This window comes from Podarcis filfolensis (genome assembly GCF_964270895.1).
Source record: "Podarcis filfolensis genome assembly, chromosome: 2".
Classification (NCBI taxonomy): Eukaryota; Metazoa; Chordata; class Lepidosauria; order Squamata; family Lacertidae; genus Podarcis; species Podarcis filfolensis.
Genome location: NC_139605.1, coordinates 124,222,519 through 124,235,821, shown reverse-complemented (window position 1 = coordinate 124,235,821; position 13,303 = coordinate 124,222,519). Strand labels below are relative to the sequence as shown.

The window sequence follows — 13,303 nt, the reverse complement described above, 5'->3', positions numbered from 1 at the left end:
ATTTGGCTTCTACGCAGGTGCTGCTGATCTGCATAAACAGTTTTCACTGTAGGAAAGCAAACAGGGAGTGATTCCAGACTCCACTTCTAGAATAGATGGTTGTAAAATCCAACTCAGAAACCTCCGTTCATCTTTTGGGACAGTAGCATGTTTTGTATTTTCAGTCTTCTGCATATTATTCCACTTCTACAGCTTATGCTCTAGTAACATCATCTCAACTCCCTTGCAGGTCACAAGCAGCAGGGTGAAATTTTTAGATGGCCCGGGAGGAGAAATTGGAGGCCCCGTGGTGTTCTGATCCTCCTGTGCTGTGATTCCCTTTTTGAGGATTGCATACAATGTTGGGCAGATGATAAAACACAGTTCTGTCCACTTTTGTAGCTAGCCCTGTCTGTGGTTTATAAAAGGCTGGCAAGAGTGAGCAGGGCTACAGCTGTTTTGCTGTAGTGATTTCCCTGTTTCTGAAAGGAATCTTCTACAGCACAATCCTGGGCATCTCTACACAAAAGCCAGTCCCCTTAAGTTCAGTGGGGCTTCCTGCCAGCTAACTATATAGCAGACTTTGCCAACTGAGTGTCCTGCACTAGAAGTTTCATCAGCCCCAGTGAGCGCTACCCTCACCCCAGGAGCTCCTCACGTGGAGGTGGCTTGGATCTGTTCCTCTTAGTCCCGCAGCTGGGTGGTTCTATCCAGGCACAGAGCCCCTGAGGAATCTGTTTCCTGTGTTCTGCTCATGGCTCCTCTTAGCCACACATTGCATAGATGTGCAGTGGCAGAGCACATCCTGTGCATGGCAGAGGTCCCAGATTCAACCTTTGGAGAGCAACTGTCAATCAGTGTGGTCTTCCCTAGCTTGGTGCCCTCCAGATGTTGGAGTACAGCTGCTCTGGTGGGTGAAGTTAGGAGCAGAAGTCTAGAACACCAACCAGGTCGAAGAAGGCTGGTGTATAGGATTGCAGTCCTAAGTCTATGTAGAGGCAGTGTAGTGCACTGGTTGGAGTGTTGGGCTTGAAGCTGGGAAATTTGTGTTCAAATCCCCAGGGCTGGGCCACCCATGAGGCAAGGTGAGGCTACTGCCTCAGGCAGCAGGATCCACCAGGGCAGCAGATCTGAATGTTGTTCTTCCTTCCCCCTGGTTCCTGATGTAGATCTTTCCTCATCCCTTCTTCCCTGGCACCATTTTGGGGTCTGCCTCAAAATCCCTACAAAAGCCCTTCAAATCCCTACTCTTTGGGTGACCATGGGCCAGTTACCCTCTCTCAGGCTATAATCCAACTCCACAGGCTTGCTGTGAGAATAACCTTGTGCACTGTCCTGAGCTCCTTGAAGGAGCAGAAGGATACAAATGTGAACCAGGTTTCTACAGCTAACACAGTGACAGTGTAGTAATTTTAATGTGGTTAAAAAAACTGATTTATGGTCTAATGTTTTACAATTTTTTATGTGCTGTAAGCAGCCCAGAGTGGCTGGGGAAGCCCAGCCAGATGGGCGGGGTATAAATATCATCATCATCATCACCAAGGTATACTTAGAAAAATGCAGAAGCCAGTATCCAAACCCCCCTGTACCATTGCTTTTGTGCTCCCAAGAAAAGTAGAGTTTCTTGAGAAGTTTTGCCATTTACACAGTGGATTGCTTCTGAAACATACAGTGAAACAAGAATGTGTCTCTGCTGTTCAAAAGGAGGGAGCATCTCCAAGGGTGGAATGAAGCCTTTGGGCATGCCTGAAGTAGCTCTTTCAGTCTCGCTTTTGTATCTTCGTCATATCTGCTAACAAAGGTTGAACACCATTGGGTGGAAAGACAAAAGCAAATCAACACAAACTAGGGATGCCATCAGGACAAGACGATTTGTGCTTACGTGTAAACTATGTGCAAACTTTAAAAACACAACAAATTGTCAGAACTCAGCAACTTCGGCAGAACTTGATCAGTTGCTGCCCTGGGTTCCTTTTGGATATACATTAAATGATGATGATGATATAGTTAAATTGTACCGTTATTAACTGGACACAGGAACCTTGTACACTAACACTGTTGTAATACACACTGAGATGGTAAACCGCTTCTCTGGGCTTTACCCCCTTTGGACAGCAGGTGGGAGCTTTCATGACTCTCTGTTGCCTTGCCTTAGTCTCAAATTGCTCTCTTGTCCACAGGCTACATCCAGAAGATTAAATCTGGGGAAGACTTTGAATCCTTAGCATCACAATTCAGTGACTGCAGCTCAGCCAAGGCAGGAGGAGACCTGGGTGCTTTTGGAAGGGGTGAGTAGAGCAAGGGTTTCACATGGTGCATTGTGTGAACTGCCCTGAGATACTACTATAAAACTTAATCAGTCAACAAATGATAAATACCACTCCCCAAGCAGAGGGAGGTGTTAAAAGGAGGACTGCAAGCCTGCCCCTCTCTGATGAGAGGTTTCTTTCTGCACACACCTTACAAGAAATGGAGTTGGATGCCTTGGAATACAGTGAATCATGAAGTCAGTGATGGTGCTTCAAATCACTCACGTTGTACGCAAGCACTGGGTTATTGGCTCTCCGGTTTGAAGAGGCACACACTGATTGAAAATAGCTCTGTGCTGAGCCTCAGACGCCTTGGCTAATAACAGTGCAGACCTTGCTGGACAGATGGTGCATTAGGAAGCAGGTTCCCCAGCACAATTGATGTGGCCTTGATAATAGCACTGTAGAGAGAAAGGCCTGCTTTCCCCCCCTGTATGAAATGTGAGGGCCCCTCTCCATTCTCTTGTCCTCAGCCACCATGGAGGAGGCAGCCTCAGTCCTGGGTGTCCTGAGAGTCCTGGCACGCTGACAGAGAGAGACTTTCCTCAGCACCAGCCGCAACTCTCTTATATCCTTCAGGGCTGCTGTTGTTGAGGGCCACATGCCCATGGCAGGGACTGCATACAGGTGTTGTGCAGAGCTGATGATGAGCAGAGACAAAAGTGTTCTGGATTAACTCATCTGGAATAAAGATTGCCCTCTTTCAACTGTCAACTTAGATTAGAATTCCCAATCCTATGCTGGCCTACTTGGGTTTGATGGGACTACTTTCAAACAAGCATACAGGGGGATTTTATATTTTTCGATACAAAACGAATACATCCATTGCCATGGAATACAAGTGAAAGTAATTCCTAAGTGAGAGTAATTCCGACCCTACATAAGACGAATACATCCATTGCCATGGAATACAAGTGAAAGTAATTCCTAAGTGAGAGTAATTCCGACCCTTGTGTGCTGCCCCCACACAAAAGCACATGGCAGAAGTCTCTCAAGTTGTTCTTAAAATTACTGGGGGACAATGATATACTGCCCCTTCCAATTGTTCTGAAGTTGTAATGCTGGGGGCACATTTTAAAAGCCACACCTTGACCCATAGCTTCCCACTCCCTGTCTGTTTTTCCACTGCTGTGGTTGCCCTGCGCCATGGCTGGCCTTGCCTTCTTAGGCTCTCCAGTCTGACTTACTAAGGGTTCCCCCTTACCTTGGGGGAAATGCTGCCACTCTCTTTGGCTTGAGTGTCCTCAGAGTAGTTAGCTCTGCATGCTTCCTGGAGGCCAACCTTGGACACGGTGAGGCTGTTTACATCCTCCTCTTGCCTGTGCTTGACTTGCTGTGACTATAACAAAGAGAAATGCGCAGAGAGGGCACTGTGGTGCTGTGTGCGCATGCTGCTCCAAGTCTCTTATCTGGACTGTGTTGTGGTCATGCTGTGTTGCTGTGCTCTTGAAAGGAATTTGGAGCAGTTTCAGAAGAGAAGGATCCTGGTTAAGTGAACTGGGGTCTCTGGCCTCAAACAAGCCGCTCACAGAAGTTCTTTTGCTATTATTGTGGCGTTCCAGGGCATTGTAGGCTGAGCACTGCATCATCTGCCCTCTTGCTCCCCAAAGGATCACAGGGAATTGACTGGTCTTTCCCATCTGTTACAACTTAAGGCCTTTCTCTACTTTGTTCCATATGATTAAGCTTTCTGTCTACAGCATCACACCAGCTGAGGCATGGCTTCTTTCCTTCAGCAGGCTTCCACTGTGTGTTTTGTATTAAAGGATACCTGCTCTTTAACGATTTTGCCACATGGAGGAGGTTCCTCCTCTGTATCGCACCCCCCTGCTGTGTTACACATTTCATTGATCATCTGCCTTTGGCCCAGCATAGAGCTGGAAGGGATACTATGGGCTATCTAACTTTGCCCCTAGGCATGTGGCCTAAGGCTGGTGGGTCCTGCATTTCTGCGGTTTCATCCTGAAACTGAAGAAATGAGATATCCTTGGTGGGCTGCTTCTGCTATTTCCCCAAATTCTTCAAGTTTGCCAAAAGAAGCTTGGGGGAAACGAAGTAGTGCCCAGAGGTGACTGGGCAGCTTCTGTTTCTCAGAGGTAGATCTTCAATGCCTTGCACAGCTCTCCTGTCTTTCACGTTTAATATTACTTATTTTCAGACCTGAGTATGCCATGGATTGTATCCCGTGGTGCTGACAAAAGGCACTTTAATTCACTGGAGCAGGAAGACTGGCTGTTTTTTTAATTCCCCTGACCCCACCCCCACCCCCTGGAGCCCTCCAAAGAGCCCCACAGGTCTCTTAACCATCAATGTGCCTCCAGTCCGCGGATGCAGCTCCCCTTAGGCTTCACACTAAAAGGGGTTGTAGCTCAGGAAGAGGGTACGTTGTTTCTATGGGGACGTCCCTCCCCCACCCCCGCAACCTGCAGCATCTTCCATGAGAAAGGACCACAGGGAGCAGGCAATGGGACGTACAGGGCCAGGTAGACCAAGAGTTGCCCCTTCAGCACCTGCATCTTCATGTATGCGCCAGGAGCAAGGGAAGCGGGTGCATAGACGTTTGCTTCTTGTAAATGGTACGTTCTGGTTCTGCTCATGATGGGGAAGAGGATAGACCAATCCTGAGTGCCGGAGCCCTCCAGTTTGCCAGTTCTGTTGCAGCCTGAGCTTCTGAAGTCATGCTTGCAGGCTTAAAGGCCTGAAATTGGGTTTAAAAAATGGGTGTTGTGACTGGTGCCATTTTCTGTTCTTGCATTGGCACAGTTTCTGGATATTGGGTGGGGAATGACATTGGATTACACTGGACAAGTGAGAGGGATTTAGGATTAAAGAGCAACACCGGGGACTATTGAAAGTGATGTAGATAGTGGACCTCATCTATCTATCTATGGTGCTTTTGAGTTCGTATCTTGAAACTGTCCTGCTACTTTTTAAACTTGAAAGATAAGGCTCTGAGAGTCTCAGTGAGCAAGATGAGCCTGTCCGTAGGGTTGCTTGTCCTCAAGGGCCAACTGAACCACCAACACAATAAAATAAATTGTATGAAATTTGTTTTGTGTGTCTGTGCATTATTCTGGGGAGTGAGTCCCCAGATTTCAGCAGATTCTCCAAGGGGTCCAGGACCCCCACTGATTTCAGAACAGTGAGTCAGTAGACCTTGGCATTCTCCCAGTGATAGCTTTTCAGGAGCACAGCAGGGTGTAAAAGCGTCTCCACAGCAAGTGACCAAGTGACCTCAGAGCGGGAGGGTGGGTTTCTGTCGGGAGCCTGATGGGAGACGGGTGGCAAGTTATGAGGTCCCTCTGGCCCTGTGTGTTGGCAGTGTCATTTGTGGAAGCACTTCAAGGCCAAGAGGCTGTTTCAGACTCTCTCAGCCCCATTTTGGGATCTGTAACTTTGATGAAGTGGGGGAAGCGTTCTCTGGCTTTTGACAAAGTTGAAAGAAAAATGCCCAGCTCCAAGACTTTGGTGATCATGGAAAGGAGTCCATCTTTGAATAGGGGTGGGCTGGGGGGAGCCCCTGGCTTCACCCAGGATACATTTATATAGCCAAAGCTCTTATGGGCATCTCCCAATGCCATAATCCCTAATAGGGTTGAAAAATACCTTGGAAAATCTTGATGTATGGCAGCCCACGATGCTAAAAAACAGCATTTTTTGTGATTTTTGTCTAAAAAGCTCAACAACTTCTTTTCGGCCTTGCCTGTCTAGCATTGGTTTGTGTTTGTTTAGCTGCTAGCCAAGGCACTGCTAACTTTATCTAGCCAAAACTTATTGTCAGGAATCCGAAGTCTTGATTTGCATGGAGACACTGCTTTATGTGCTCTTCATCTTCATTTCCATGCAGGGCGCTGTTTTGATGACAAATGGCAAGAATTTCTTCCTCAGTCAAATATTTCCTGTTTTTTTAAAAAGAAAAAGAAAAAAGGATGGTTACTAATATTGGCACATTATGGATTGGGAAGTACTGAAACAGCCATTAATCTTGGGCTGCTGGTGACGGGTTGTTTGGTCTCATTTAGGAACTGTCAGCTCAGGCATAATCCTGGGTGACTTACAGAGGGAGATGCTTTTAGATATGCAGCAAAGCTGCTGGAGTCCCTTTTGTCCACTGGGTGGCACTAATGGCACAAGCAGCTGGTCTGCTCTTTCCCAGGCAACACTGCCAGTCTCCTTCTCCTTATTCATTTTGGGGGGCTGCAAACCATAATTTATGAGAGCTATGAATTCTGGTTACGTTTAGAGATGGAACGGCTCAAGCATTCCAATTTATCTTCTTCAAAAAATATTCCAGGTAATTGACGTTTCCTCTTTTGGCTTTATTGAAGCCCAGGCTGGGAGGCTAAACCTGTTTTTCCTCATTCTGAAATGAAGATTTCTTGGCTTGAGAGTGAAATTGGCTTTTAAAAAGATCAAGTTGGGGAAGGGTTGGAATGGGGCAGAGGAATGTGCATTCTTAGCGGCAAAAGGAATCTCTCTCTCTCTCTCTCTCTCTCTCACACACACACACACACACACCAGACTTGTTTGTCCATGGGTATGCAGCACCCTGGAAGCATTCTAAGGATCACCTCCTTGCCAGCCAACCATGATCCCCCATGTCTTGCACTTGGGCTCCACCCTCCCCACCTGTTAGAGGAGCACCACTTCTTCCTGACAATTCTGCTGCATCCTCTGGCTATGCTACTTCATTTCTCAGTGCCACCAGCAGTCTGAGACCCCAGCCTGGCACCATAGCTTTTCCATAAGCCTTTTGCTGGTAAAACATCTTCTAACTGCATTAACCCAACTCTTGTGATGTCCTAGGCCCCATCTATCCCCAACCCACCCCTGCAAATGTTGGATTTTTATTGTGTGAAATTTCATCTTAGCTCTGTGGGTCCTCTTTCTATTGTGTTGTTGAGGGCTTCCTGGGTGTGGTTACTGCTTACAGTGTTGGGCTGTGATCTTGGAGACCAGGGTTCAAATCTCCGCTTACCTGGTAGCCTTGGGCCAGTCACTGGCTCTCAGCCTAACCCACCTCACAGGGCTGTTGTGGGTATTAAATGAGGAGGGGGAGAACCATGAACCTTGAGCTCCTTGGAAGAGAAGGCAGTATAAAAGTGCAATAAATAATCCATATCTTTCTTCTGCCCACCTGCTCTGTATTACTGTTTCGGGGGTGGGATCACCTTTTTGGAGGTGGCCCATCCTGTGTACCCATTTTTAAATACCCATGCAACTATGTACCTCTGATTTTTAGAGTCTTGGATAGATTGCTGTCTCTCTCTCTCCACACCACCCCAGCCCTCTCATGAATGACACTTGTGGAAGACAATGGGCCGAAGTTGTAATGACTAATCCTGGAAGAGGAAGTTCGGAGCTGCAGCTGGAAGAAAAGGCTGTGGATTTAAAGCCTAAAGTAAAATATATAAATCGCACCCAGCCACCTCAGAGGCGTGATGCGTCCGCAATGCATGGCCCTGTGCAGAGCCTGCAAAGACATTAGTATATCACCCAAATGTCTTCCATCTCAAAAAAAAAAAAAAAGGACAAACAAGAAAAAAGCCCTTCAAAGATTCATCTGTCAGATGGTCATTAAGCTTTCTGTGCCCATCTCATCCCTTTTGCAGTGGACTTACAAGGGTCGTAAACTTACATGAGATTTACTTGGCCTTTTCTGACCTGATCCCTGTCATGTTGGGCATCTCAAAACAGCAAGTGTTCGTGAAGGCTGTCGGTGCTGAGATCAGGCAACAGAACATCCTCCTCCCTGCCCTCTCCTTCTTCTTGACTCTGGGCATGCAAGTCTGCTGTGAGCGGTGCCCTTTTCCATAGTTAAAAGCCTCATTGTTTTGAGCTGGGAGCCGCAGACTTCTGGACCACCTTAAATTGGATGCAGAAGACGCTTGCTCTTCTGGTCTACTGCATCAGCTTGGGAGCTGGCTTTCTTACCCAAGCATTTCTTGAGATGTTGCTGTAAAATGAACCCTGTGGCATCTGGGTTGTTGCAGGGCAGCATTTGCAGAAGTTGGGTCCAAAAAGCAGGCCTGGTGCCTGATCTGGGGCTGTTCACAGAGAGGCCTACAAAAGAAATTGGACAGGGAGGAGCAGTTGTCAAGGAAGGTGGAAGCACAGAGCAAGAGCCATTTGAGGGAATGGTTAGTCCTGCGACTATCCTGGGACCAGTCTTGGCCCTCCTTCCTTTTTTTCTGCTGTCAAATGGGGACCAATGGGGGTCTGGGCAAGCAGGAGAATCTCAAGTAAGATAATTTCTCCCTGGAATCCATTGAACAGCTGTCATGGCTACGTCCAGGGCATCCAGTTTCCAAGGGCACTTGAGCAGAGTGGCATTCTGACTCAAATGCTCCATCTGTACAGCAGAGGGGCACCCTCTTCCAGGCTGCTGTTGCAACCTAGCAGTTTGAGTCAACCCTGTGCAAGGAGCTGTACAGGGTTAAGAGTCCTTTGTCTAGAGGGCTTGTTGCACAACACAGGGGTGTGTGAGAGGGGGGGGGAGGCATGGCCTACAAGAGGTACATCTGGCACCTTAATTGTCCAGGTTTTGTCATATGTTGACGACTCACCTCTTTACCCTTTCCTTCGATGCTTGAGAGAAGTATTTTTGAGACCCACCCTGTTCTTGTGATTGCAGTTTGTTTCCAACTCTTAGTAATGTTTTATATGGTTGCGACCCTCCTGGGACGTTATGGTGAAGGGCTGGTAATAAATCAAATGGTTGATTTTTATATATAAATGTTGCTGAATGAGGTGGTAGGATAAACTGTGGAAGGGGAGGGGGTAAATCAATTTTTAAGATCCTCTCCTATTAAAACAAAAACAAAAAACCACACCTCTGCAGCTAATTGGCACAACAGGAAGAAGATGAGATTAGAAGCTTCTTACCTGATGTACTAGTTTTCTACTTGTAGGAAGCCTTGTTCATTGGCAAGTTTTTATGCAGGGAGAGCATTCAAACATAGAACCCCCCACCTGCCATCCCATTTGGTGCACTCCATTCTGACCCATTATCTCCCCCTCATTTTGCTCTCTTTGTGGACCATCCTGACTGTGAGTAACAAGGAGAGATTGGGTAGCAAAGGAGGTGCACATAAAGGAGGACAGGAGCAACTCGGGACTCTAGTTTTAAATGACTTGGAGTGCTTGATTTAGAAGGTGTTTGCTCATATCTCTCAGATATTTGAGTCTTGGCTGAGGATGCACATAGCACTATACTTAACCCCCTTTTTTGCCAGTGAGCTCATTTAAGGCTGGCCTGTTCAGTGTGTGTGCATTTATGGATCACCTACCATGTCAATTTGGTACAACTCAAACGTTGGACCGTTTTTGCAGAGTGGAGTGTGTGTTTGTGTGCCTAGTATCAGAGACATGGCAAGCTGGAGACTTGCCAAGAGAGAACATGCATATGTATCCAATAACAAAGAATTAATTATTTTATGTTAGCCCTGATGAAGATCTTTTAGATTGTCCCCAAACTTTCAGGCTCGTTCATAAGATCAGAGCAAAGGTCACATCCAAATCCTAGACTAGGGACCTGTTGTCACTGGCACACATTGGCCACCCAAATACTTGAGCTCATGTAATTGCTTGTCTGCTTTATTTTCTTACCTTGTTCTGGTCTCTTGAGGAGCCAACCATGACAAAATTTGCTATCCCTTATTTGCTATCTTGCGGCTTGTTTCAAGGTAACACTTGATCTGATGTCTTTTGTCCTCTTCCAGTGTTTAATTGAAATCTCTTTTCCATCTGACAGGTCAAATGCAGAAACCTTTTGAAGATGCCTCGTTTGCGCTGAGGCCTGGCGAGATGAGCGGACCAGTATTCACAGATTCAGGGATCCATATCATCCTGCGTACAGAGTGAAAGTGCCTTGGCGCGACACACTTGGAAAGGAAAGGGTGGCGGGGAAAAGGAACAAGAGAACCTTTATTCCAACCCCTCTGTGCGCTCTCTATCCCCGAACAAACTCCATATCTAGCTTTTCAATTTTTTTTATTTTATATATGAAAAAACACACCCCTTGTTTTCATATCTCAGTGCCTCCTTTGGCACCTCAATGCAATGTCTTTCCCCACCTGTAGAGATGCATGGTTAGCCGAGGCAGAAAATCCATTTGAAACTAAGAGACAGCAGCATCTTTCATAGGCACAGTGAGGAGGATGTTTTAAAGGAAATAAATAAATAAACCCACAGCCACTTGAGTCTGATATTGACGATTTCTCCAGTTCAGGAGACGCGCCTGTGCTGCAGGGTCATACTTCAACACTTTCTCTCCACATCCAACTTGTAATAGAATTATTTATTACAGGGCTGCACTGATGGTGGCAAAACTTAGCTCTTGGTGTTTTAGATAGAAAGAAGATATATTCCACTAGTGTCCGCCCTTGTTTAGGTTAAAACGTAATGCCTCCTCCCCCACCCCACCCCTATCCTCTTCTCTCGCTTGGAATTCAGGGCATTGAGTTTTCCAGTTGAGCAATCATTGCTAAATTGCTCTTGGATCCGTAATGAAAGCCATTATTCTGCAGTATGGCCTGGCAGATTCCCTTTGAATTGTGAATTCAAATAATATATACAGTGCCCTAACTGAGCTATGATAATCCATGCATGGAGCCCACCAGGCTTCTCCATTCACTTCCATAGGGGGGAATTTTCCATGTGTGCAAAGGGATGTGCAGGCGGCATTGCCCCCTCCATGGAAGTGCATGGAAGAGAACTGCTTGTGTGGGAATTTGGAGCGGGTGTCTGAGCATGCCCAGGGCTCTGGATCCGGAGGCCCAGCTTTGAACCTGTCACGTTGGCTTTCATGTTGAAGATGCCTTTTAAGGACAAGCAAAGACTTTAGCCATTGATGCCCTTCCCATTCAGCTCTTCCCCCTCCCCAAATTTATACCTGTGTCAAATTATATTACAATTAATTGTATGTTAACCATTCCTGTGTGCAGTTCTTGCTGTTGAAATGCCATCCCAAAGGAAGACCGTTAGACATAGACCAGTTTTCCCCCCTTTTCCTTTTTTTTTAAAGAGGCAGGTCATGATCCATTTGTGGTTTAAGAATACTGTAAAGTCACCCTTTCAGTTATGCTACGTTGCTTTCTGTTTACTAAGATCAGTAAGATTCCTACCAATTTCCTCGCTTTTGGTCTGATGCAAGCAAGCTTTGTGTGTGTATATAGCTGTATAGAGAGTGTGTGTTCGAGTTCTCTTATGCAAGAAGAATTAAAAAAACCCCTCACCTGTTAAACATCATAGGTTTGACCTTGTCCCTTTCTTTCTTGACATCTCCTTGTATGTATCTCATTTTGTTGTTTCTCTTGCAAGGTTTGATCATAAACTGGAATTCTTCAGGTATAAATAAATAAAGTTTTTAGTGCAGGCCCCTGCAGCTTGTGAACCACCAATCCCAAATGCCGTTTGCCTAGCCATTCATGGCCACTCCTTTATTACTTGCCAACCTTGTGTGCTTGGTGTATGTTGGATTTGCAGTGCTGAGCAACCTGGGGGGCAGAGAAGGCTGGTGGGCAACTGCATGTATCTGCTGTGTGGTGTTTGGTTTGGTCACACGCTGGATGGGCAGGCTTGCACTAAAAACCTGATTTGAAGTGTTTATTGGAACAAAACCTTTCTGAGTTGGAAGAGTCCGTGGAAAAGATCAGGTGTTTGTTCCAGGTGTCAAGGAGCCAGTTCACCCAAGGCTGCGTGTTGGTAGAGCTGGAGAGGGCTGCTGAGCGGGAGACAGGGTGAGTGGCAAGGGAAAGCTCATGTTTTCCAAGGTGGCCAAATGCCTTGGACTATTATTGTTATTGTTGTTGTTGTTATTATTATTATTATTATTTGAATTTGAAATTATATACCACCCTATACCTGGAGCTCTCAGGGCGGTTCACAGAACAAAAATCTCTTGGACTTGTTCACATTTAGTGGGATTTTTCTCCAGGTCCATTTTAAACAGGAGGCCCTGCCTTCAGCTGCGTGACTAATTTGGTTTGTGTGTGAGAGAGATACATACCAATTCCAATATGGCAAGTTGGGATCTAAGTTTTAATCTTGCTTTGACACCTTCTAAATGTTCCATATTGGAGGTTGGGTACATTTAACCTTGAGAGCGCCAATTTTTGAAACAAAACTTGGTCTTTTTGATCTTGCATAAATTAGGAATAATTAAATAGGACAATTATGTGCTCCAGACAGAATATATTACCCCCAACACCACAGAAAAACCCACACAATTTAGGCAGTGAGCACAAGCAGTGCATTGGATCTGGCTGGGTCCCAAACCAAACTGGTTAGATTAGGGTTGACCTGGGATGTGTCTCTTGGTTGAGGCAGCCCTGGGTCACCTGGGGTTGGGTTGAGAGGGGTGGTGTGGTGGCTTGAAAGGGTGACAGGAAATGTGCAGGAAGCCTGTGTAATCTTCCCCCACCCCCAGGGCCACATGTTTAATTTGATTTTAAAATTGTAATTAAACATTGCAAGGCCTCCAGATCAGATCAGGGCCTGGATTGGAGCAGGGCTGCTCTGAAGCACTGGATCAGGCCTCAAATTGGATTGGGGGAACAGTGTACAGCCCTAACATAGACCCATTACACCAGTGTCAGCAGCACCCAAGATTTGACACTGGCTGTTAACCAAACAACAACAAGAAGAAATTGAATTTTGGGCAATTGACCATTTTAAAGTTGTACACCTTTCTATTTCAATTCAAGTGAAGAATGACAACTTTTGTGTGCGCTGTGATTTCTGTGAACCCTGATTCTGAAGCAGCCTGGTATTTACCAGTAATCCAATGATAGGATTAAATAGAAACATTCATCAGGCCCTTGTCTTCAGTTTAAGAAGCTTCTGCAGAACTGAAACTCATGGAAATAAGTCTCCTGAAATCGTACTCAGTTGCTAACTTGTGCCAGTTGGCTGAAGTCCTGCACTATAATGGAATTTATGTTTGCAAGGTAGTGTCAGCGGGGATTTGGTGGACCAGATGCAGGCCAGTTGCCATGCAGGGGCTTGCTGTGTAG

The 13,303-nt window shown here is 46.1% G+C and overlaps 1 protein-coding gene across 2 annotated transcripts in view; it reads left to right on the top strand.

Annotated features, from left to right (window-relative positions):
• Positions 1-11,537, top strand: part of PIN1 (peptidylprolyl cis/trans isomerase, NIMA-interacting 1) — a 38,645-nt gene extending 27,108 nt beyond the window's left edge. For both annotated transcript variants that reach the window (XM_083599822.1, XM_083599823.1), the window contains exons 3-4: positions 2,160-2,267; positions 10,042-11,537. In XM_083599822.1, the coding sequence (XP_083455948.1) occupies positions 2,160-2,267; positions 10,042-10,151 (218 nt within the window). In that variant the 3' untranslated portion in view covers positions 10,152-11,537. The remainder of the gene's footprint in view (positions 1-2,159; positions 2,268-10,041) is intronic.
• Positions 11,538-13,303: the final 1,766 nt, after the last annotated feature.